The sequence below is a fragment of the Colletes latitarsis genome, chromosome 11 (genome assembly GCF_051014445.1).
Source record: "Colletes latitarsis isolate SP2378_abdomen chromosome 11, iyColLati1, whole genome shotgun sequence".
Classification (NCBI taxonomy): Eukaryota; Metazoa; Arthropoda; class Insecta; order Hymenoptera; family Colletidae; genus Colletes; species Colletes latitarsis.
The window spans coordinates 17193781-17220420 of NC_135144.1; the positions used below are offsets into that span (position 1 = coordinate 17193781).

The window sequence follows — 26640 nt, forward strand, 5'->3', positions numbered from 1 at the left end:
TTGCCCTACGAGACCGGTTCGGCTGTGATCGACGATCGTACCCGGGCGCGTTTACCTGACGATGCTGGCACGATCTACGGACGCCGACGCCGGCACCGTGCAATTGTCTCCGTTGCACGATCGTTCGCCGTTGCTGCTGCAAGAAGACGACGTTCTCGTTGTCGCGGCGGCTTCTCTCATCGACGCCCTTCGCGACTCCTCGTGACATTCGCACCTGTTGATCGCCATAAGAGCATACGTGTATGCAGGATGTTTTTCAAAGGTGGTTCGATACTCTGCAGGCTAGCAGTGCACGTTAGACTGTATAAAAAATGCTTGGGTCAACACACGCTCGGCGAAATTACCATAATTTCCATGCAACGTTCCTCCTTATTACCGGAACGATTACGAACTATCGTTCGTAGAACCGAATCCCAACGTTGTTCGACGAAGAGTGTTCCGCTCGGTCAACTCGGGTTTTTCCGCTTTTTATGGTGCCAGATGCGGAACGGTGACTTAGTCGAAAAAGGTCGTCGAACATTCCGCATCTGGCAAATATCATCATAAAACAATCAAAGAGCTTCGTCGAACGAAGACACTAGACCCGAGTTGGCCAGCGAAGGGCTATATTGTTCCGCGGGTGGTCCGGTCTTCGAGGCCAACGTCGGGCGACCGGCAACGACCATTGTCACCCCGAGGAACAATATAGCCATAACATAACTGCAAAACACGTGCGGCAATTCGGCGCATCCTAATCCGGAGTCCCGTTTTTCCTTTTCTCTCCTCGGCAAAATTAACGCGGCCCTCGACTTGGGGAAGGCACCGCGGTCACCCTCGTCCAGGGTGACCTGGGACTCCTCCTTCACCACGTACGGAGGTGAGGGACGAGTTTTCCGCCCAAACGGGGCGAGAAAATGTATCCTCCTTCCCCAAGTCGATGGCCAATCAATCGAAGTCTAAAATCGACGAAAAGTGCAGTCAACACCCTCAAAATCGCGTGTCGGAGGGGGTTCAAGCCGAGGAGGAAACGGGCTCCGGAAACCAAAGTCATTCTAACAACATTCGTACAGTAACACAGAGCTAACAGATTTCAACTTACCATCTCTAATCGGTAGCACGGTTAGAGACGTACGGTTCCGCGAATTTCAAATTTTAAAGTCGAAGATTTACAACCTTCGGCGACTCAGAGAGATCGGTCGTTCGCGAAACGTGCGAAAACAAAGAGAATGGTTGCAACGGGAGTCTCGATAAAACAAAACATACGAAATTGAGCCAACAGAGTTCGAACCACCTTTCGAGAGTGCCCTATAGGGGTTGCGTTTTTCCGTCTATGGTATTTACTCTCGGATCGTGCCCCAACCATTACGTTGGCGTGTGTAAAATAAAAGATGGTACCCGTACCTGCACTCTTCCGGTTGCACGTAGCTGTAACCGCCGGATTTCGGTTCGTCCTCGACCCGCGGTATCGTCTGAATCTTCTTCGGCGCTTTCCTCTTCTCTGGTATCTCCTCAAAGTTGATCCAGTTGGTCGGTCTGGCCGGCGCTCTCGGTGGCAGTGGAGGTGGGCTCGGCGATTTGCCCGCCGCCTTTCGAGCCCCGTCGGGCACCGTGCCCGCGAACTCCGAGAAAGTATTCGCCGCGTGCTTCCGCGGGCTCTTCAGCTTGCGACTATCCTCCCGCGGCAGGGATATCTTCATCTTTTCGATACGACGCTCGTCGAGGGACGTCTGCATTACAAACTCGTCGAGAAGAGTCGGATTTATAGGCGTCGTGGATCGCGGCCTCTCAATGGGTATCGTTCTATGAATCGCGAAATAAATCACGGTTAATCATTACAAATCCAACTACGCTCGGTGACAAGGATGTCATGTAATTTTTATTTTCGGGGACCGTTTTAATTCCGCAAAATTTGCTCGTGCTACGACACCTAATCCTAGCAAATAAAGACAAAGAATAGATACATCGAGAAGAAGCAAGATAAATATAGCACGTTAAGTAGCGACGGCAGGGATCCGGCACTTGAAATAACAAAAAATAATGACTTGACGAAAATGATTATATCATTTTACTTTACGAAGGACCAATTTCGAGCGTAGAATCTATACCCATTCTCAATTCTATTTCATAATAATTACCTTACTTCGTGAAGTCGTTGTTTCGCAGGCAGGATCGGTATAGCTACGCTCTTCTCTAAAGGCAAAGTCGTTGGTACGTAAGGGAGATCCTCTTCGAAACTTTCCTCGTAGAACAAGCCCTTCCTCTCGTCAGGCAGCTCTTGAGCGAGCTTCTCGACCTTGTTCCTGATGAACTCGATCTCCGAGTCCCTCTCGGACTCCGAGCTGTTGTGATCCAGATCGGAGATCACGCTGGGCGCTTTCGCGAGCCCGTCCTCCGGCCTGAGACCGTCGTCCAGCAGCTCGGACTTCCTAGTTTCGGGATTCTGCGTCGCCTGTTTCTTGGCCTGCCTCTGTCGCTGACCGTCCTCGTCTATTCTTTCCGGCGGCTCTATCTGTTGCACCTCTTTGCTCTTCCTCTTCGGTTTCGTCACCTCCTTCTTCCCGACGGAATCTTTCGACGAGCTGCTGGACACTCGGTGCTCCGGAGGCTTGCCGCCGTCGATCGATGACGAGGACGACGGTCTGACAGCAGCCTCGGATATCTTGCCGGGACCACCGAGTTTAGAATCCTTGGACGAGCTCCTGGATATCTCCGAGTCCTTCGACACGCTACGCGGGATCTGACTGTCCCGGTGGTACGCTCTCGAGGTGGTCTCGATCTGGGCCTCGGTTTTGATCTTCGAGGGCGTTGGATGGTGCTCGATCGAGACTTCCGTCACTATGCTTCCGGTGCAAGGCTCGGACTCGTACTCGTCCAGCAGCTTCGTGGGCGTTTCGAGGGGAATCGAGACGCTCTCCGAGGGCAGAGCCACCTCGTAATTCCTGTCGTCCGCGTGAAGGCTTATGAAGATGGAATCGTCCTTGTGGTTCTCTTTCTCCGTGTTGAACCGAAACTCCACGTTACCGATGCTCTCCAGAGACGGATGATCGCCGGAGTCGGCAAGGTCGGAGGTCCCGCAGGCAGCAGCGATCGCTTCATCGTAGCTCTTCTTTCTCTCCCGTTTCTTAAACAGACTCAACGTCGACGAGAACACGCCCTTGTTCTTCGAGTCTTTTTTCAAGCTGGATGCCCTGCTGCTGTCCGCGGACACTCTCTCGCGCGACTTGGATCTGCTGCGCAGACTCTCGGTAGTGTCCTTTATCTTGGAAGTCAGACTACGTCGTGGTTTCGTGTTGGGCGACGGGGATTCTGGGCTCAACACACTGCTGTCTGTACGGGCCTTAAAAGTCGAACACGCGGACGGTCAGAACATGCAGTGTTTCGCGATATTCTTCTCGATAAAGCTAGCGGATCGTCTACAAATACAAAGCCAGGAGTCCGTGTGTGGACCAAGCGAAGCGGGCAAGCGTAATTAAGACACTTCTAATTGCGTTTAACGCGTCGAAAGCCGAAGTTACGGTGGTAAAACCTCGGCCCGATCTCGAGATCTCTTCTTGTTAGATGTTAAATTCAATCGATCGGTCCTTGTGGAAAAATCATTCGGCATTCGACGCACTAAAGGTCATTGAGCGTAAAATAATGGGGGTTCGTACCTTGAACAGAGACGCGAAGCTGCTTTTACGAGAAACGGAAGACGGACTGGGCGTCCGAGAGCCCTCCAGGTCACGCACTTTCTGATGCCTGGGCAATTTCGGGCTGCCAGTCACGCTGCTGGACGTGGGCGTGGTTTGCACGATCTCTTTGAAATTTTGCGTCTTCTTTCTCTTGTCGTTGAAGTTCAAACTCACCGGCTTCTGAACCTCCTGGGCCAGAGATTTGGCCGATTCCTCCGGCGTCGATGTTGTACATAACGTTTCCGTTGGCTTCTTCACTATCGGCACCTGAAAATCGACGGTTTCGCGATACTAATGAAACTTCTCTCTTCGAGACGAGGCTTGACAAGAGTCCGCGTATTAAACTGACCTCTATGTTCACCTTCTCTAAAAATCTCTTTGTGATCTCCACCTCCCTTTTGAAGATCTCCTTCCTCTCCTCGCGTCCCCGCCTCCGTGGCTTGTCCAGAGGGTCCGGCTTCAGGTTTCCGTCGACCATCGAGACCTTTATACTCTCCGGGATCAACGCCTTGGTGGTGTCCGCTTCCCGCTTCAACAGAATCTTTTCCAGGTCGTCGGTCTCCGGCTTCGAGGGCTCTATCAGGTTGTCAGTCAGCGTAGGCTTGCTCCCGCAGAACGACGTTTCCAGCAGGCATTTGTGCGGACTCGGTGACCTAACGAAGCCGATTGTTGAGTGGATGCGCCCCTAACACGCGAAATAGAAGTCTCTCTCGTACCTGGAGGAAGTGGCCGAAACGACAGAGAGCTTTCCAGAGGCACCGGAACCCTGGCTACCCACGGACGACAATCTCGACGTTCTGCCACTGATGTTCAGCAGGACGATCTCCGAACAATTACTGTCCTTCCGCTCTCTGTCCAACTGTTTCCCGCTATAATCCGACAACGACCCATCCTCCTTTCGTCTCTTGGCCAGCTTTTTCGACTCCCTTCTGAGATCCTGCTCGTGGATGGGATCTTGCAGGTCTAGCTCTTCCGTCGACGATCTCAGATCCTGGGCATCCTCTTTGTAACCCAAAGTCAGCTTGCACCCAGCCGGAGGCTCTCCGCCTGAAATTTTCAACGACCACAATAACCATACGATTCCTCATCGATTTTCGTCCACTGTACTATTTCATAAGGATAATCTTTCTACATAAATCGGGATACTATGTAACTACAATTAAATCTACTTTTTGGTACGGGCTTCTCAAACGACACTCAACGAACATCGAGTCTTTCTACTATAGGATCGTTTTACTTTTTATCATAATTCTACTTAGTTGTTGCTGTCTAAAATCGATACAGAATACTGGGACTAAGATATAGATATAGTAACCACGCTACTCTGTTTAACGTGTCAATGAAAATTATCCTTCGTTTGTGTGATCGTTCCATCTACAAACGGAAACAAATAAGGGTCATTTAAAGCTGGATTGGTTCAACAGACTTATAATAATTAAATATGGATCGGTTGAACGATGCATAGAGGGGTATTTGTATCAGGGATTCCAACTATTCTAACCAAAATGAAAAAAAATCTGTGTATGCTAACTATATAAATTAGGGAAATTAGGTGTAAATGTATTTGTTCCGTTTTTTGAGTGTGAATCCCATTGTACGATACGCGGCATGGTTACGGTCGACGCCGACTGGTCTTTTGCGCATCTACTTAGCGCACCACGCGGCGTTTGGGGGAAGCCCGGTTCTCCGGTAATGGCGTCCCGTGCATCTGCTGTCGTCTTGATACACTTTTAACGGGTCGGTTGTGTGTAACGGTGTGCCGTTTGCGTGTGTCGCTCGACAAAAGCGAGTCCCGCGAATATAGGACAAACTTCCGGAACACCGCGTTTCCCTTGAATTCTCCCGTACACTCGCAGTGCGTGCTAATTCGTGGAACACATACAGAAACGGGAATCGAGCACGCGTTATCTCGGGGGACCGTTTAGTGCCACAGCAGACGTCTCTGTCTCGATCGATCTGAGCCTCCACTCGTGGCGACGCTCTCCTTGCTATCCTGTTACAATTCTACCAAGTGTTTGCGGGATATTGTATTCCAGTGTTCATTGTAGTCTTTTAGGGTGCACGAATGGTAGATATCTCGGTGTTACTTTATCGCAGGGCAGCAGTGCCTAACTCGGATAAGGGTATTCAGCCACATCTGGGAAAAATTTTAATGGGAGATTCTAGAGGCCAAAATAAGACGAAAATCAAAAATACTAATTTGTTGATTGAGGCTTCGTTAAAATGTTATTAACGTTTAAAGTTTCATCTGTAGTGAATTTTTTTCTCGAAAATGCGCAAGATTTCGAGGGTATGTCTAATGACCAAAAATTATTGTAATTGTCCCCCGCAACCGAAAATAATTTTTCCAAAACGATTTCAAATTTTTTTTTCCCGTCGAAAAATTTCACACCTTCTCGAATTTTTTTCTAGAAAATGGGTAGGATTTCGAGGGTATGTCTAATGACCAAAAATGATTGTAATTGACCCCCGCAACCGAAAATAATTTTTCCAAGACGATTTCAAATTTTTTTTTCCCATCGAAAAATTTCACATCTTTTCGAATTTTTTTCTCGAAAGTGGGTAGGATTTCGAGGGTATGTCTATTCACCAAAAATTATTGTAATTGACCCCCGCAACCGAAAATAATTTTTCCAAAACGATTTCAAATTTCTTTTTCCCATCGAAAAATTTCACATCTTCTCGAATTTTTTTCTAGAAAATGGGTAGGATTTCGAGGGTATGTCTAATGACCAAAAATGATTGCAATTGACCCCCGCAAACGGAAATAATTTTTCCAAAACGATTTGAAAATTTCTTTTTCCGTCGAAAAATTTTGCACCTTTTCGAATTTTTTTCTCGAAAGTGGGTAGGATTTCGAGGGTATGTCTATTCACCAAAAATTATTGTAATTGACCCCCGCAACCGAAAATAATTTTTCCAAAACGATTTCAAATTTTTTTTTCCCATCGAAAAATTTCACATCTTTTCGAATTTTTTTCTCGAAAGTGGGTAGGATTTCGAGGATATGTCTATTCACCAAAAATTATTGTAATTGACCCCCGCAACCGAAAATAATTTTTTCAAAACGATTTCAAATTTTTTTTTCCCATCGAAAAATTTCACATCTTCTCGAATTTTTTTCTCGAAAGTGAATAGGATTTCGAGGGAATGTCTAATGACCAAAAATTATTGTAATTGTCCCCCGCAACCGAAAATAATTTTTCCAAAACGATTTGAAAATTTCTTTTTCCGTCGAAAAATTTCACACCTTCTCGAATTTTTTTCTCGAAAGTGAATAGGATTTCGAGGGAATGTCTAATGACCAAAAATTATTGTAATTGTCCCCCGCAACCGAAAATAATTTTTCCAAAACGATTTGAAAATTTCTTTTTCCGTCGAAAAATTTCACACCTTCTCGAATTTTTTTCTCGAAAGTGAATAGGATTTCGAGGGTATGTCTAATGACCAAAAATTATTGTAATTGACCCCCGCAAACGAAAATAATTTTTCCAAAACGATTTGAAAATTTCTTTTTCCGTCGAAAAATTTCACACCTTCTCGAATTTTTTTCTCGAAAGTGAATAGGATTTCGAGGGTATGTCTAATGACCAAAAATTATTGTAATTGACCCCCGCAAACGAAAATAATTTTTCCAAAACGATTTGAAAATTTCTTTTTCCGTCGAAAAATTTCACACCTTTTCGAATTTTTTTCTCGAAAGTGGGTAGGATTTCGAGGGTATGTCTATTCACCAAAAATGATTGTAATTGACCCCCGCAACCGAAAATAATTTTTCCAAAACGATTTGAAATTTTTGAATTTAATTGTTAATAACTTTTTAACGAAGCCTCAATCAACAAATTGGTATTCTTGATTTTCGACTTATTTTGGCCTCTAGAATTCCCCATTAAAATTTTTCCCAGGGGTGGCTGAACACCCTGTATAAACACGAGCCACCGAAATACAGTTTTTGGGGAATCTGTGGACGCTTTTTAATACATTTACTAAAACTGTAAAGTAGTGTATGATAAAGTACATTAGTCGTAGGTAGCAGGAAATTAATTTTTTACTAAAAACTTGACACCTTTTAACAGAAGTTATTTCATCGATATCAGATGTAATCTGTAAAGTTTTAGTCTTTAAAAAGGTAAATATAATTGAACGAAAAACACGAGGAAGATATTATCTCTAACATCGAAGAGGCACGGATTGAATGTATTATTTCTAGAATCTCTGGAGGGAAAGAAGAAAGCAAACCGCACACCAGAGGTAAAACAAATTCTAATCCGGCGATTCCCTTGACTCGCGACGTGAGAAATAAGCTCTCGCCGTTAAAATGTTTGCGCTAAGAAGAGGAACCAGGAAGACGGACGCCTCGTCTGGCGGCGTGTAATTGAATTTCGTCGCATGCTCGCCAGTCTCGGCGTAAAAAAGATTCAATTTTCTCGCGGAAACCGTTCCAATCCGCGCGGAGACTTGTTTTCCCCGAGTACGCCAAACGTTAAATCCTGAAGTGTCGTTTTCGGGAGAAAATATCGTCAACGAATAGGAATCGTAGTTAGGTTGTAAGTAATTAATTACCAAGTTAACGACCTTATGTATTTCAACGATCTTAGAGTACGTTAAAGGGGAGACTTTCGCTCTTAGTTTTTAAGGTGTAAAATAGATACTGCCCCGCTTATTGCACCAATCTGCGTTAGGGATATTTGCAATAGAATCGCCTCCATTACTGTTTACGTCGACGAGATTGCATCCAAACCTCTCTACGAGATCTCGAAACGAAACATTTCAAACTCGTTGCTAAAAACGGGGCCATATTTCATCCGTCGTTGGCGATTCGGTTGCAATAAGCGAGACAATATTGTAGGGGGATAAAGCAAAGGTGTTGGGTACCTGCGAGAAGCTCCCTCTCCGGCGTCGAGTCCCTGGAGTTACTGTCCTCATGGTGGGAGGAACTGCTGGCCCGGCTGATGTCTATTCTCGGTGTACTGGGTGTCTTTAGCGAACTGCCAGGCGTTGCCGGCGTGGTGACCTCGACGATGCCTGGCATTCGCGCAGCCGGTTCCCCCTGCATTCAAATTCGTAAGGCTGGTTTTGTCGCTCGGGTGACAGTCACTGGGGTGTGGTGGTTGGTGGCTGGTGGTTGGTGGTGGGTGGTTGGTAGTTGGTTGTGGTGATGGACACAGGTCAGCCTGCTCCGGGACACGGAGCTTCGATTGTTTCAAGGGGGAAGACGTGCAGGCGAGCACGATCGCCGAGATCTTCGACGACCACTCGAGTGGATCTCGCTCGAACACACAGCCGATTTAGAGAGGACTCAGGGAGGACACAGGGAAGGACTCACGTTTTCCACCTCGTCGGACAGGTCTTCGAAGGATGCTATCGGCGCTGGTCCAAGCTTCCTCTGACGAGCGCTCGGTAATCCTGACGCCATATTTTTCGATAGCTCAGCCCTCGATGGTGCTGCAAAACATCCTCCATTTTATTACTCTTATTATTATTATCATCAATTATTATTAATATCTACGGGTCTGCATCCTTTGCGTAGGTACGATCGATGAGACCGTTGCAACCGTGGACGGGACAGATCACTTTTGCAACAATTAAATTATTATACAGGGTGAACCACGTAACTAAATACGCGTAATTTATCCCGTTGGTAGTGGACCGTTGAAAAAGTTTTTCGTCAAGAATGACCCATGGAGAAATTTCAAACGATTATATAAAATCTTCAGCTGACTGCTTTTTTTCACAGTTTTGCCGACGAACATTGTTTGAACGAGAGTATATCGGTGCATGTAATTTGATTAATTCTAATAAGGGAGGTCACGTGACGTACGCCGAGTAAAGAGACGAGGTCCTGCATAACTCTATTAAATCAAGCGAGTCCGGTAATGGATCGGAGACACAGATTGACCTAACCTCCAAGCAGCTGGCCACAGAATCATCGTATTGCACTCTCCTTGAAAGTGCAATGTACAGGGTGGTCGATACGCAGCGTGACTATTTAGAAACTCTGAGGATTTAGAGGATGCAGAATGACACGCGAAACTGTTAATTACATTCGCGTGAGTTAATGACTCGTTGGTACCTTAGGTATGAATCGAGTCGGTCACCGTCCAAAGGAGCTAATCAGGGTCGATGTTAGAGCGTTTAAGCGAAGGAGAAATCGATTAACTCGCGCTGCACCGACATCGAGGGTCGCTCATCATACATCGCCACTGCTCGAGCACCGTCGCTCTGATAAAAATAAAACACACGTTGAATAAAAATGAAAATTTTCATCGCGGAACGAAATATTTCATATCGAACGAATAAAAGGGTTACAAATAAAATGTTGAAGATTTTATCTTGTCGGTCGGGATAAATTCGAGACTGCTACGGGAGATTAAAGATCGGCTGTGTGGTCTTTAGTTAGCCAAGCGGCTAATTAATCGTATCGAAAACACACGTTGAATAAAAATGAAAATTTTCATCGCGGAACGAAATATTTCATATCGAACGAATAAAAGGGTTACAAATAAAATGTTGAAGATTTTATCTTGTCGGTCGGGATAAATTCGAGACTGCTACGGGAGATTAAAGATCGGCTGTGTAGTCTTTAGTTAGCCAAGCGGCTAATTAATCGTACCGATACAACGATCGATGGCAGTTAAGGAATTCGGTTGAACGGGCTGGCAAAGTGGATCTCGTGTTACCGTCGCAAAAAATCGACGCATTAAGAGAAGTCTGGTAAAAAGGAACCTCGTAAGAAAGGTCGTTGATACGCTGAGCCAATTAGCAACGAAGTCTCGAAGACACGAGGGGCTCAGACTGAATCTCGTGCGGACATGTTAAATACACCGTCTTCGTTCCCTTTCTCAGCAAAACAACGTTCTAACGACCATGGTTCGTCCACGAGGCGACTACTGGTCGAACGTGCGCGACGAGATTGAGGTTAGGTTTCGTAGTGGCGATGGATTGTACGTAGCTTTTACGTCGCTTTTTAATTTAAAAATCGTTGATTACGTCGATTACGATCAACAAGTAGTAAACAATAATAATATTTCTTGTTACCGTCGTTAGTTTTAACAATATTGAACTTTCACGCTATGTGAAAAATTTTAATGGAGGATTCTAGAGGCCAATTTGTTGATGGAGGCTTCGTTAAAAAGTTATTAACAATTAAATTCAAAAATTTCAAATCGTTCTGGAAAAATTATTTTCGGTTGCAGGGGTCAATTACAATCATTTTTGGTCATTAAACATACCCTCGAAATCCTACCCACTATCTAGAAAAAAATTCGAGAAGGTGTGAAATTTTTCGACGGAAAAAAAAGTTTCAAATTGTTTTGGAAAAAATTATTTTCGGTTGCGAAGGTCAATTATAATCATTTTTGGTCATTAGACATACACCCGAAATCCTACCCATTTTCTAGAAAAAAATTCGAAAAGATGTGAAATTTTTCGTAGCAAAAAAAAATTTCAAATCGTTTTGGAAAAATTATTTTCGGTTGCAGGGGTCAATTACAATCATTTTTGGTGAATAGACATACCCTCGAAATCCTACCCACTTTCGAGAAAAAAATTCGAAAAAATGTGAAATTTTTCGACGGAAAAAGAAATTTTCAAATCGTACTGGAAAAATTATTTTCGGTTGCGGGGGTCAATTACAATCATTTTTGGTCATTAGACATACCCTCGAAATCCTACCCACTTTCTAGAAAAAAATTCGAAAAGATGTGAAATTTTTCGACGGAAAAAAAAAATTTCAAATCGTTTTGGAAAAATTATTTTCGGTTGCGAAGGTCAATTACAATCATTTTTGGCCATTACACGTACCCCCGAAATTCTACGCACTTTCGAGAAAAAAATTCCTTATCGAAAATCTAATTAGACGCATAAATTTTTCGACGGAAAAAAAAAATTTCAAATCGTTCTGAAAAAATTATTGTTAGCTGTGGGGGTCAATTACAATCATTTTTGGTGAATAGGCATACACCCGAAATCCTACCCATTTTCTAGAAAAAAATTCGAGAAGGTGTGAAACTTTGAACGTTAATAACGTTTTAACGAAGCCTCAATCAACAAATTAGTATTCTTGATTTTCGTCTTATTTTGACCTCTAGAATCTCCCATTAAAATTTTTGCCCATGGGTGGCCGAACACTCTGTATAATATGGTGCACCAATTACTTATGTGACCCATCCCGACCAACAAACGCTCGGGGCGAAATTACAACGGATATTACGAATCCTCTAAGTCTGTCAATGCCCGGAAGATTGCCACCGTTATTGGTACCAACGAAGGATAAAAAAAAATATTAATACAATAATAAATCTATTTTTTGTAATATTCACATATAACGCACGCGTGTAATAAATTGTTTCGTAACCACCTCTGGCCATCTACGGCTATGGTTGTTGTGCATACGGATCTACGAGCCTGCAAAATATCATTAAAATCGACGAGAGTCTGGTCTGACGTTCTTCTTGTCAGTTCCCGTCGCTAAGGGCGGGAAGACCGAAGAACGGAGTTCGTTCCTCCTTTTTCTTCGCGATTTATTCAGAATTTTTCCACGCCCGAGAGATAACGATCGTGCATAAGAAACGCGAAAGAACACAGTAAACGAGACCGGAGGAGTCGAAAAATAAGTACGAAGCTCGCGGTGGAAAAGTTTCGATGGGAAGAACAGATCCATCTATCGCGTCCGTAATATCGTTCGAGTTTGAGAATTTGGCCCGAAGCCGAGCGAAACTCGTCTAGATTTAGAATAGATTCCCTGGAAGGTGGGACCAAGGTTCGGAAACTTTTCGTCCGTTCTCCCGCGGCGGGCAACAAATCGCGTATAATATATCCTCCCGGTGTTCCCATGATCGAGAAGGAGTGGGGATAGGAGGGTATTGAATTATAAACGACCAAACGGTTCTGCTACGAGGCAGTACACTGATCGACGTTGATTAACCTCGATCGGTGGACTCGTTCCAAATTGAACAAGCGGCTACGTTATCATTACTATTATTACTCGGTCAAAGACCTCTTCGGCGGGAGTGCATAGAACGTGCACGGTGGATAGAATATCGCGGCGGAAGCGAAAGAAGCGCCAATTCGCGCAAACAGCGAGGCGGACAGTAAGTTTTTTAAGAGGATCGATCGTGCTTCGTAATTATTAATGGGAACTGGAATGATTCCGATTCTTGAATCCGAGATACAAATTGGGTCTTGAATATTAAATCTGGAACCGTGACGGGGTTAGACGTTTTTGTCAGTTTTAAAGAGGCATGCAACGACAGAATCATTTCTAGGTTATGTTGTCGTGGAGAATAAGTCGAATGATGAGGTTAGACGTTTTGGTCAGATTTAGAGAGGCTTGCAACGACAGATTCATTTCTAGGTTATGTTGTCGTACAGAGTAAGTCGAATGACGGGGTTAGACGTTTTGGTCAGATTTAGGAAGGCCTGTAACGTCAGAATCATTTTTAGGTTATGTTGTCGTACAGAGTAAGTCAAATGATGAGGTTAGACGTTTTGGTCAGTTTTAGAGAGGCCTGCAACGACAGATTTATTTCTAGGTTATGTTGTCGTACAGAGTAAGTCAAATGATGAGGTTAGACGTTTTGGTCAGTTTTAGAGAAGCATGCAATGACAGAATCATTTCTAGGTTATGTTGTCGTACAGAGTAAATCAAATGATGAGGTTAGACGTTTTGGTCAGTTTTAGGGAGACCAACAACGATAGAATCATTTCGAGGTTATGTTGTCGTAGTGAGTAAGTCGAATGACAGAGTTAGATTTTTTGGTCAAATTTAGGGAGGCATGCAACGACAGAATCATTTCTAGGTTATGTTGTCGTACAGAGTAAGTCAAATGATGAGGTTAGACGTTTTGGTCAGTTTTAAAGAGGCATGCAACGACAGAATCATTTCTAGGTTATGTTGTCGTAGAGAATAAGTCGAATGACGGGATTAGACGTTTTGGTCAGTTTTAGGGAGACCTACAACGATAGAATCATTTCGAGGTTAAGTTGTCGTACAGAGTAAGTCGAATGACGGAGTTAGACGTTTTGGTCAGATTTAGGGAGGCCTGCAACGATAGAATCATTTCGAGGTTATGTTGTCGTAGAGAGTAAGTCGAATGACAGAGTTAGACGTTTTGGTCAGATTTAGGGAGGCCTGCAACGTCAGATTTATTTCTAGGTTATGTTGTCGTACAGAGTAAGTCAAATGATGAGGTTAGACGTTTTGGTCAGTTTTAGAGAAGCATGCAATGACAGAATCATTTCTAGGTTATGTTGTCGTACAGAGTAAATCAAATGATGAGGTTAGACGTTTTGGTCAGTTTTAGGGAGACCAACAACGATAGAATCATTTCGAGGTTATGTTGTCGTAGAGAGTAAGTCGAATGACAGAGTTAGATTTTTTGGTCAAATTTAGGGAGGCATGCAACGACAGATTCATTTCTAGGTTATATTGTCGTACAGAGTAAGTCAAATGATGAGGTTAGACGTTTTGGTCAGTTTTAGAGAAGCATGCAACGACAGAATCATTTCTAGGTTATGTTGTCGGACAGAGTAAGTCGAATGACGGAGTTAGACGTTTTGGTCACATTTAGAGAGGCCTGCAACGACAGAATCATTTCTAAGTTATGTTATCGTAGAGAGTGAGTCAAATCATACAGCTAAAAAGGTAAAGTAGCAAAAAATTAATCGTTGAACTTTGCTTTTCGTTTGGAACGCTTTTTTTATCCAACAAATAATTTACAACTAAATTCAGATGATACGCTTAAATAATTCGCTCTGGATATTCTCTGTATAATGTCGTTTGAAAATCAAGAATGAAGTCGATGACTTTGAAATCCGATAAGCGGCGAGTTTGAGAAAAATATTTTCCTAATTATCCATTTAACCATTTTCCTCTGGCATTTCTTCGTATCGCCAAAAGCGACGAAATATCGAAAGTGCTGGACTAAAGTGGGCTACCCTAGATTTTCCGTATTCAAGGCCACATAAAGGTCAGATTATTATAGATTATCGGATTGGTCGTCACCTCAAGAATCACGTCACAATGATAAAAATATATAGTGTCGTTTAACAATATACCAGCAACCATGAAACCTCGTTACAAAAAAATTACCTTAAGACAACATTTTCTATTCCTTAAAGTAATGCAACTTCGTCCCAGGGAGTTTCTTCGTACGACCGAAAATGGCCGAGATACGTAGATATTTCCTATCTAAATCCGCCATCTTGAACGTTTCGTTTAAAATATACTTGAAAGAAATAAAAGGGGTTTACGAGAAAGAGATTATACTGTAACTAATCAGAACTTTATGTAATCTTGTTGGAGATTATTAATAATAATTACACCCTGTACAAGATAATCAGAGAATGAAATAAAAGAAGAATATTCGCAAAGAGATACCGGGTGAACCAAAGTACGGAATCTCTAAGGTGTATATTAGGTCGCATTAAAAGGAAAAAGAACCGGAACTCGTTGAACGATTCGCATACTCGTGTGTCTAATCAACGACGACTTGACTTCCCGACCAACGGGCTATGATATCTTTTGAACCTTTGGAACGCAATTTCGTGCTCCGTTTGACTTCGAGCCGAGTGCACACATCTCGGGCGCGGGGCATTGCCACCGGGATCGACTTGGTGCGCGTTCAAAAATGTTGGAAACCCGGCCGTGTTTGCAGATTCTGTTTTTCTAGCCGACAAGTTCAAAGAGATTACCTCACGGTCTGCGGCGCCCGTTTTCGGTTACGTTTGTCTAGACGCGTTAGAACGGTCTTTGTGTCGCTCGTGCCGCTCTCAGAGACCCCTGGGTCCTCGCGACTAAACGTTCTGATACGTTAACATTTTTTTCTTCGGGCTGTTATCGTCACGCGTGGCCTTTCTTTCGACAAATATCATTAGAAATTACGATACAAAGTCAAATTGCAGTTTACGCGTTTTGTTACACTTTAATCGAACATCTGTTGATGCAGTCTACAGTGGGCGTGGGCAACTGATTTATATGGGCGGGTACAAAACCACGCCCCCTCCCCCCTCCACGTGCACGAAACCACGCCTACGTTGTTGTTTTAAACTAGTCAAAAACGGTATTCTACAGTAAAAATCATGTTATTTTCAAGTTATTTTATTATAACGAGTATAGTGTATCTCTAAATTGATAAGTACAGCAGAAAACATTGTTTCTTATTCACAGAGACTATGTTAAAGTTTGTTTCAAGCTATGCTTTTTATTGCAAAGGATACTAACGCGGTTCGTCGTTAACGACTGTGGCAATTCATGCGATTTTTCACTGTCCCGACGATGCTACAGTCAGGTTTAACGACTCCGACGAGAGGATGGGCGCCGATTAATGCGTGGGAGTGGCTTCAAAAGTATGGAATAGTGCCAATATCTGAAAAGTGTCTATCCCCGACAGATCAGTTCTCCAGCGACAAATGACTTCCTTGTTTCCTGTTTAGAACTCGCGAAGAATACGCGTGCAGCCAAATTTTCAACGATACACAAAACTTTACGTTCGAGCAAGCCTTATTGCTGTCGTTCAAAGCTACGCTAATCCAACAGTTACAAATATTAAGAAACAAGTTGTTTACACGGAACAGTTAGGTAATTCTTTTTGCGTCGCGAAAATTATCAGAACAACAGTGGCGCCGCCAATAAAGCCAAACCACGATCGAGTCATACGCCATTAACCGTTGCGAACATAACAGAGTGATTCGAGAAACTGGGACAAGCCGTAACTCTTTTCGAAATGAAGATACAAAAAATTCATACGGTAAAACGTTATTTTTCCCCCACGCGCAAAACTCCATGTGCAATCCGCAACTTGTATTTGTCTTCCAAATTGAACGTTTCGAGGAATCGATGCGGGTAAAGAAAACCGATTCCGTTAATAAAATTCCAAGAAAGGTTCCGACAGTGGTGTCGGCCTCTGTACGATTTACTTTGTAACCGGAGCAGGCCGCTCCAGCACGGATTTCGGGACTCACTGTAACTGGTGGGGAATCCCCGAACTTTCGATCGACGTTTCGAAGAATATTCGCGTTTGGCGTGCTGCCGAAGACCCCGAGACGATTCTAGGTTAGGTTCGAGTTGCGTCGCGGTTCCAGCGCCGTCGGGGAAACTCGGTCTACGGAGAAAATCGGAAAACTGCGGGGCTTCGGGGCGCGTTTCTCGAAGCTACGTACGGCAACGATGCGCTATAAATAGAAAAGCCTTGTTAGCGGTTACCACGACGCGCTCGTACGAACGTGCTCGCGTCGGGTAGACACGCCAGATACACAATTTTCTTCTTTTTTTATACTCCACAGGAGCTACGCCCCCTCCCCCTCGGGCCGATAATCGTTCCGCGACCAAAGCAACGGCCGCGCCTGCTGAATAACGAAACGACATTGGCCTCGTGGTTTTCACGATTTATACGCTCGTGTTAACCCCGTGGAGTACGATTTCGTTTCCTTTACATCTGCCTACTCATCGATTCGCCGTCGCCATAGCGAGAATATTCCCTAAAGAAGCCAATTTCGTGATTTTGACACAGTCACGCTTCGACGGCTGAAGTTAGAACTTGCATGGGCCAAAAAAGAGTGTTTTACGAACGCGAAACGTTCAGGACTTCCCGCGTTACGACGCGTTAAGGATGTAGCACGATACGATCTAAGCTACGGTGCGTGTAATTTAAAAATAGGAAAATAATGGCTAGGCAGCGTATACAGGGTGTTCGACCACCCCTGGGAAAAATTTTAATGGGGGATTCTAGAGGCCAAAATAAGACGAAAATCAAGAATACCAATTTGTTGATAGAGGCTTCGTTAAAAGGTTATTAACGTTTAAAATTCCGCCGGTACTGAATTTTTTTGTAGAAAGTGAGTAGGATTTCGGGGGTATGTCTATTCACAAAAAATGATCGTAATTGACCCCTGTAACTGAAAATAATTTTTCCAAAACGATTTGAAATTTTTTAATTTTGTCGAAAATTTGTGTACCTTCTCGAATTTTTTTCTAGAAAGTGGGTAGGATTCCGGGGATATGTCTGTTCACAAAAAATGATCGTAATTGCCCCTCGTAACCGAAAAGAATTTTTCCAAAACGATTTGAATTTTTTTTTTTCGTCGAGAGGCACCTAATTAGATTTTCGGTAAGGAATTTTTTTCTCGAAAATACGTGGGATTTCGGGGGTATGTGTAATGGCCAAAAATGATTGTAATTGACCCCTGTAACCGAAAATAATTTTTCCAAAACGATTTGAAATTTTTTAATTTTGTCGAAAATTTGTGTACCTTCTCGAATTTTTTTCTAGAAAGTGGGTAGGATTTCGGGGGTATGTCTATTCACAAAAAATGATCGTAATTGCCCCTCGTAACCGAAAAGAATTTTTCCAAAACGATTTGAATTTTTTTTTTTCGTCGAGAGGCACCTAATTAGATTTTCGGTAAGGAATTTTTTTCTCGAAAATACGTGGGATTTCGGGGGTATGTGTAATGGCCAAAAATGATTGCAATTGACCCCTGTAACCGAAAATAATTTTTCCAAAACGATTTGAAATTTTTTAATTTTGTCGAAAATTTGTGTACCTTCTCGAATTTTTTTCTAGAAAGTGGGTAGGATTCCGGGGGTATGTCTATTCACAAAAAATGATCGTAATTGCCCCTCGTAACCGAAAAGAATTTTTCCAAAACGATTTGAATTTTTTTTTTTCGTCGAGAGGCACCTAATTAGATTTTCGGTAAGGAATTTTTTTCTCGAAAATACGTGGGATTTCGGGGGTATGTGTAATGGCCAAAAATGATTGCAATTGACCCCTGTAACCGAAAATAATTTTTCCAGAACGATTTGAAAAATTTTTTTTCGCCGAAAAATTTCAACACCTACCCGATTTTTTTTCTCGAAAGTGGGTAGGATTTCAGGGATATGTCTATTCACCAAAAATGCTTATAATTAACCCCTGCAACCGAAAATAATTTTTCCAGAACCATTTGAAATTTTTGAATTCTGTCGAAAAATTTCACTACCTATTCGAATTTTTTTCTCGAAAGTGGGTAGGATTTCGAGGGTATGTCTAGTGACCAAAAATGGTTGTAATTGATCCCCGCAACTGAAACTAATTTTTCCAGAACGATTTGAAATTTTTTTTTTCGCCGAAAAATTCAGGCACCAAATTTTTTAATTTTGTCGAAAATTTGTGTACCTTCTCGAATTTTTTCTAGAAAGTGGGTAGGATTTCCGGGGTATGTCTATTCACCAAAAATTATTGTAACTGACCCCCGCAACCGAAAATAATTTTTCCAAAACGATTTGAAATTTTTTTTTCCCGTCGAAAAATTTCACATCTTTTCGAATTTTTTTCTCGAAAGTGGGTAGGATTGCGAGGGTATGTCTATTCACCAAAAATGATTGCAATTGACCCCCTCACCTGAAAGTAATTTTCCCAAAACGATTTGAAAGTTTTGAATTTAATTGTTAATAACTTTTTAACGAGTCCTCCATCAACAAATTTGTATTCTTGAGTTTTGTCTTATTTTGGCCTCTAGAATCTCCCATTAAAATTTTTCCCAGGGGTGGTCGAACACCCTGTATATGTACGTTTATTTTGTTCCTCCCGTCGTGAATTCATCGCCCGAACCTTCGACACGCGATTACGAAGCACTTTGTATAATCGTTACTCTAATATTCGGTTGAGTCATAACCTCAGAATTGAACTTGCGACGAGTGCTTGCGTCACCATTCGGAAGGTCGCGTGGAAACGTTAACGGGAATCGGGGTTGGGCACGATTTTATCCAGACAGCGAATAACGAACGTTTTATCCACGATGCACAAACAAGTTTTAACTAGATCGCCCGAATTTGAAAAGTTCGTTCGAATAACGTAGACGAATGAATAAGTATAAATATTTCTGTTACACTACTATGTATATTAACACTAGGTTTACGGACACTCGTTGCGCATATTTTTATTATAATTCGCTACGTTGACAGTTGCAGTTTTTTCTTTTAATTAAAGTATACATCCATATTCAGCAATTCAACATAAATTGCTAACAAATAATATTCATGAGTCCTATAACGTCAAGTTTAGAATCTGAATGCGTCAAATTGACGCGTACCGTAAACCTAGTGTTAATACAAGCACATTTCTTTGCAACAGAATTATTCTTTAGCGCCCCCTTTAGATTACAAAGCGCCCCATCTGGTGGTAGCGCCCCCTACTATGGAAAACACGGATCTAGATAGAGATGTATTCATCGTTATTCAAACATTGTTCATTTCTGGCACGGTGTGATACCAACAGAACTGTGCAATGTAAACACGCACGAAATATGCATTCTTCAATGACACTTTGTTTGCCTAATTTCGTGCAAGCCTGCACATTGTAAACTATCTCTTGCGATAGAGAGCAATATTAACCCCGGAACGTCGAACGGATTATTGCATTTCTATAGACCCCACTCAAATATCTTCGAAATCGTTGAGGATACCAAAAAACGTCACAATATTACAATTAAATTATGTTCTAAACTAATGCTTTTACGCCTGTAATCGATGTATGGGTCTTAACGCTAATTGCAGGCTTAATCTTCCATAGAAATGCGAAACCCATATTAATCTCTCGTTATCGTCATTCTCCCAAATGACTCGCTCGTGACTCGAGCCAATGGCTCTTTAGTGAAATCGATCGACTCTTCGACGGCGTGGCGTGCAGGAGAAAAAAACGTTGTGGTGTTTTTATTCGAGGTATTAGAACACGGGAGACAACCGAGACGATTGGATAGGCCAACCCCATCCACCGTGTTCCGTTTATTTATAAACGTTCTTTTCATCTCACGGCTTTTAAAATTTCCATGCAGTCTGGATATATTTTTCCGTGGGTTCGAGAAAATCGATCTCGTTCGATTCCCCGAACCAGTGGTTCTCAACCAGTTTCGTATCGCGGTATTCTGAATTTTATTCATCTCCGTCGACCCCCACGCTCTTGCAATTGTTACTCGTTGATAGAAATGATAAATGTTCGCTTTAAAAAATGTCATACACACATACACACGCCACACGAATACTATTACCTTTTATAATTTCATTACAATTTATTTCCAAGCGACGGTTCTGGAATCAAAACGCTGAAATTTAATTTCAAATAATTGTTCCACATTTGTCTCAAGTAAAATTCGCCCGGCGTTAATAAGTAGAAGCGAGCAACAGCTGTTTAGAACACGATGAATTAATTAAATCCGTAAACGAAACTTTCCAGTACCGCGGACGTTTTCGGTGACTTTGGGCAAGGGCAAAGGTTACTCGAGCAACGAATCGAGAGCACTGTCGCGGTGAAACGCGGCCGACGGACGCCGTTTTACGGATGATGGATGGAGGTTATCGATCGTTCGCAAATTCGTCCTTTCCATCAATCGCGGCACCGGGCACAACCGACTACACGTCGAGTACACGTCGGAACACGGATTTCAACTGGTCACGAGTGACGCGTGTACGTTGGACGCCTTCGACGAATTCCTTTTCGAAGCGTCGATGAATCATACGCGTTGCGAAATTCGAAGTGTAACAGCTGGTTCCGCGGCGGAACGACTGATATTTTCGCGAATATTTATGGATTCTGTAAACGTCGTATTCGGTAGACGCGAAGACTCGCGTAATAGAAAATAATTTTAACCCGCGAATAAATTTACACAGGGTGCTCGGGCAACCCTGGGAAAAATTTTAATGGAAGATTCTAGAAGCCGGAATAAGACGAAAATCAAGAATATCAATTTGTTGATGGAGGCTTCGTTAAAAAGTTATTAACAATTAAATTAAAACATTTCAAATCGTTCTGGAAAAATTATTTCCGGCTGCGAAGGTCAATTATAATCATTTTTGGTGAATACACATATTTCCGAAATCCTATCCACTTTCGAGAACAAAATTCAAGTAAGTGCTGAAAGTTTTGGGTGAAAAAAAAGACTTTCGAATCGTCTTGGGAAAATTATTTTTAGTTGCAGGGGTCAATTGCAAGCATTTTTGGTGAATAGACATACCCCTGAAATCTTACCCATTTTCTTGAAAAAAATTCGCGAAGGTGTGAAATTTTTCGACGAAATTAAAATATTTCAAATCGTTCTGAAAAAAATATTGTTAGCTGTGGGGGTCAATTACAATCATTTTTGGTCATTACACATACCCCCGAAATCCTACGCATTTTCGAGAAAAAAATTCCTTACCGAAAATCTAATCAGATGCCTAAATTTTTCGACGAAATTAAAATATTTCAAATCGTTCTGAAAAAAATATAGTTAGCTGTGGGGGTCAATTACAATCATTTTTGGTCATTACACATACCCCCGAAATCCTACGCACTTTCGAGAAAAAAATTCCTTACCACAAAATCTAATTTCAGGCCAGAAATGACGCTCGAAAGTTTCTTGCGTATCTTTAAAACGTCATAACTTTTGAACGGATTGGACGATTTTAATGTTTAAAAAAGCAAACTATGCGTATTTTGACGGAGAATATGTACAAATCGTAAAAATATTCGAAAAGTTGGTCCTTGACTCCGCAAAATGAAAAAAACCCTATAAAAATGGTCCAATTTTCAAACAGCCATAACTCCTACAATTGTGAATATATTTCAATGAAACTTTTCTCTGAAGTAGAGCTCATGGGTACCTACAAAAATGTATTAGACAACTTTTCTGTAGGGCATCATACAAAATTACTAAAAATGAAAAATGAATTTTTAAGAAAAATCGACAGGGAAGTAAGGTGCTTAAATTTTTCGAGGAAAAAAAAATTTTTAATTAATTCTGAAAAAATTATTTTCGGTTGCGGGGGTCAATTACAATCATTTTTGATGAATAGACATACTCCCGAAATCCTACCCATTTTCTAGAAAAAATTTCGAAAAGGTGTGAAATTTTTCGACGGGAAAAAAAAATTTCAAACCGTTCTGAAAAAATTATTTTCGGTTGCGGGGGTCAATTACAATCATTTTTGATGAATAGACATACTCCCGAAATCCTACCCATTTTCTAGAAAAAAATTCGAAAAGGTGTGAAATTTTTCGACGGAAAAAAAAAATTTCAAATCGTTTTGGAAAAATTATTTTTAGTTGCAGGGGTCAATTGCAAGCATTTTTTGCCATTACACATACCCCCGAAATCCTACGAATTTTCGAGAAAAAAATTCCTTACTGAAAATCTAATTTCAGGCCAGAAATGACACTCGAAAATTTCTTGCGTATCTTTAAAACGTCATAACTTCTGAATAGATTGGACGATTTTAATGTTTAAAAAAGCAAACTACGGGTATTTTGACGAAGAATATGTAGGAATTCTAACAATATTGAAAAAGTTATTCCTTGGTCCTGTAAAATTAGAAAACCCCCATAAAAATGGTCCAATTTTCAAGCAGCCATAATTCCTACAATAGTGAATATATTTTAATGAAACTTTTTTCTAAAACAGAGCCTATGGGTACCTACAAAAAAATATTAGACAACTTTTCTGTAGGGCGTCAAACAAAATTACTAAAATTGAAAAAAGAATTTTTAAGAAAAATCGACAGGGGGTAGGTGTCTAAATTTTTCGACGGGAAAAAAAAATTTCAAATCGTCCTGGGAAAATTATTTCCGGTCACGGGGGTCAATTACAATCATTTTTGGTGAATAGACCTACCCCCGAAATCCTACCCACTTTCTAGAAAAAAATTCAGTATGGGCGGAACTTTAAACGTTAATAACTTTTTAACGAAGCCTCCATCAACAGATTAGTATTCTTAATTTTCGTCTTATTTTGGCCTCTAGAATCCCCCATTAAAATGTTTCCCATGGTTGACTGAATACTCTGTATATTCAAGTATTCGAACAGATTAACGATGCAATCATACCTTAATAGATTCAAGTTTCAACCCCATTTCCAAGTAGAGATATTATAACAGTCCAAGTGAAAGGGACTTAGAGTTCGATCCACGATTCTGATATAATATTCCTACGACAAACTGGACTGAAACTTTGAAATAAAGAGTTGGATGGGAGACTCCACCCTTCGGTCCAACAATTACGAAAAAGATGTACCCATTCTTGCCTTCCGTTCCACCGATATGAAATTTTTACTCGACCATATTAATTTGCTCTCCTACATTTTCTTCCATTTAAGTACCGGCCAAAACTTTTATCCCGTAAGATCATAATGTTACCATCGAAAAACTTTCCAAAACGTTATAACTAGGAAACTTAATATAATACTTCGTGTCAGTTTTTAATTTAGCGTACTTTCGTAACTTTATCACTTCCACTTTAGAGTCTACTTCATAAGTTGGGTATCATTAAGTGTGTAAAAAAGTAACGATCATCTTTTTGGTTGAAAATGTTTATTTATGGGTTTTAAGTCCTACAACGTTAATTAATTTCTCGAGTAAATGTAATTGGTCTGGCGGTCAACGTGTGTAAAAGGAAAATTAAGTCGATATTTTCGTTGATCTCAGCGGAAACAGCTTGTAACAGTTTATTTGGACCATGTGATATAATGGTATGTTCTATTTAAATCGCAACTGCACTCCAATATTAAACGTGCTTAACAGGATGACATTGGCGAATCGCAGAATGGTAATAGATTTAACCTTTCATTTTAAGATCATTAATGGACATATCAGATATTCGTCCTCATTAAGCCTCGTTAACCTTCGCGTGCCACTTAAGACACTTCAGTAGAAATCTAATTCCCCGTTGTGTCTCGTTCGTGAAAGTAAGTACGGGTCACGTGATTCAATTAATCGTATTACTTCCTCTGTCGCTAATTTATGCGAATAATCGAGACTTATTCTTTCATTCTTTGCAATCTCCCCTCTCATTAGGCAATTGTAGTCAGGCCCCTGGGGCACCATTCTACACGACACAATATTTCACATCTTAATATCAAACAAACTTTGTCTCTACCTTATCTAAAAGTTTCGCTAAGTATTACGACGTGTTCGTCTTCGTTTATTTTCAGTTACGTTCCTCTGCTAAATTTCCAGGCGCGCCACGTTGATGAGCCTCCATTGCATTCGCTCGGCGATATACTCGGAAACGAATTATCGCGTGGAAGCTCGACGAAATACTCGACTGTCGTCGGATAAAAATCTGAACATTCCTGGAAGCGTCGTTCCATGAATATTTCAATTTCGACCGTGACGAAGCTCCCCCCTCTCTCCCCCCCCCCCCCCCCGCCCTATCGAGATTTCATTTCACTCGAGCGAAGAATTCTTCTGGGAAAGGGAAAGTATTCCAACGGTGTTCAACGCGAGACAGGGGCGGAATTCTCTCACGAACTGGATCGCGGCTTAATCGACCGCCGCCCCTTTAAAAGATCTCGTGGCACGATCGTGCTTTAAACCCCCTACGCTGTTTCCAACATGCGGCATGCACTCTCTTCTCGATCCATATTCAGCTGCGTCCACGCGTTTCGACTTTGTCGTCGTCACTGGCAGCACACCACCACCGGCCGTTCTACAGTCCACTCGAGCCAGGGGCGAATAATCCAAGACCCCCGACAGGGGGGCATAACACGTAACAGTATATTTTTCGAACGTGTCTCGCACGATTTTAATTTTCTTTTCTGGTTTTTTAAATAACATTAACGGTATACAATAATGCAAAACGCCAAGCGGTCACCCATCTAGATACTAACCGCGCCCAATGTTGCTTAACTTCGCTAATTGGACGAGAATCGGTATTTTCAATGTGGTATAACTGTTGATAATTTGAAATTTTATATTTATTAATATTTTTATCCCGTGCTAGCCTATCAATTTATGTATACTGAAATGGCTGGTAATTTTTGGCAACACTGAAAATAGTGACCTGGAGAAGGTTGAACGAAACTGAAATAATCGATGAAGTACAAGGACTAAATAGACGTTTCGTCGAACTACGGACTTTCCTTGGACCTTTAACCCTCTATGACATTCAAGTCTCCTCTTTAATGCAGAAGATCGCTTACTGCATTCAGAATATTTTACTGTCCAATCGATGCGAAGTGTATCGAAGCGCGGTTGTTCCCCGAAGCGAGAGGTTAGCTTTAAGTTCCTCCTTAACCCATTGGCGCACTTCGATGCTCCGCTATACACTCGATATCCCGTGAAATCCCATCGAATATACGGGGTGTACGTAAAAACTGAATGATTTAAAATTTGTAGAGAAAAGAAAATCCGAATAATTATTTGACACTATGGTATTTTTGTCATGGATTAGAATCCAGACATTTTTCGAACGTGTAATCTTTTCATTTTTGTTTTTCATACCACACATCCTAATATCTTCGACATGCACGTTCAACGTTAGATCGTTGAAACAAATTACCTAATGTTTTCCTAAGACAAATTGTAAATTATTAAGGGAATATAAAAAATGGAATGTTTCGTTAGTTAACGCTTCACTTAGAGTTTCGAGATACCGTGTATAAACGTCGACAATGTCGCACGTTTTGAAGGCACGCGTTGAACGGGCTGAGCTCGTTCTTCCGTGACACGGTGAACGATTTCGGATGGCGTGCAACAACACCAGAGGCGACGAACTGTCGCGTCCGAGGCGAGAAAAAGACTCCCCTGTTAACGAGAAAGCTTCTCGCTTTGTGAAAGCGACGTCGCGAAATGAGAAACGCATCGCGCGAATGCGTTCCAAAAATAGAAAAAAGAATTTAGGAACGTGTGGAACGGTTTACGAACAGAAAACACGACGACACGTCGAGATTAGGGTCGGCGCTATTTGTCCAAATTTTCTGACACCAAATACTTCGACTAACTAAGATCATTCGAATTTTCGACAAATATTTGAATATTTTATAATATTAATATACAGGGTGTTTGGCCACCCGTGGGAAAAATTTTAATGCGGGATTCTAGAGGCCAAAATAAGACGAAAATCTAGAATAACAATTTGTTGATGGAGGCTTCGTTAAAAAGTTATTAACGTTTAAAGTTCCGCCCGTTCTGAATTTTTTTCTCGAAAGGGGGTAGGATTTCGGGGGTATGTGTAATGACAAAAAATGATTGCAATTGATC

General features: G+C 41.8%; 1 protein-coding gene across 4 annotated transcripts in view; it reads right to left on the bottom strand.

Annotated features, from left to right (window-relative positions):
- The window catches only part of LOC143348161 (uncharacterized), a 45287-nt gene that overhangs the window by 8189 nt on the left and 10458 nt on the right, over nucleotides 1-26640 (bottom strand). For 3 of the 4 annotated variants that reach the window (XM_076778070.1, XM_076778071.1, XM_076778072.1), the window contains exons 2-9: nucleotides 8977-9095; nucleotides 8526-8700; nucleotides 4367-4697; nucleotides 4000-4303; nucleotides 3630-3917; nucleotides 2115-3316; nucleotides 1381-1779; nucleotides 56-214 (exon numbers count right to left, since the gene is read on the bottom strand). In XM_076778070.1, coding sequence (XP_076634185.1) covers nucleotides 56-214; nucleotides 1381-1779; nucleotides 2115-3316; nucleotides 3630-3917; nucleotides 4000-4303; nucleotides 4367-4697; nucleotides 8526-8700; nucleotides 8977-9066 — 2948 coding nt within the window. In that variant the 5' untranslated portion in view covers nucleotides 9067-9095. The remainder of the gene's footprint in view (nucleotides 1-55; nucleotides 215-1380; nucleotides 1780-2114; nucleotides 3317-3629; nucleotides 3918-3999; nucleotides 4304-4366; nucleotides 4698-8525; nucleotides 8701-8976; nucleotides 9096-26640) is intronic. The other variant, XM_076778074.1, reaches the window with a different exon arrangement.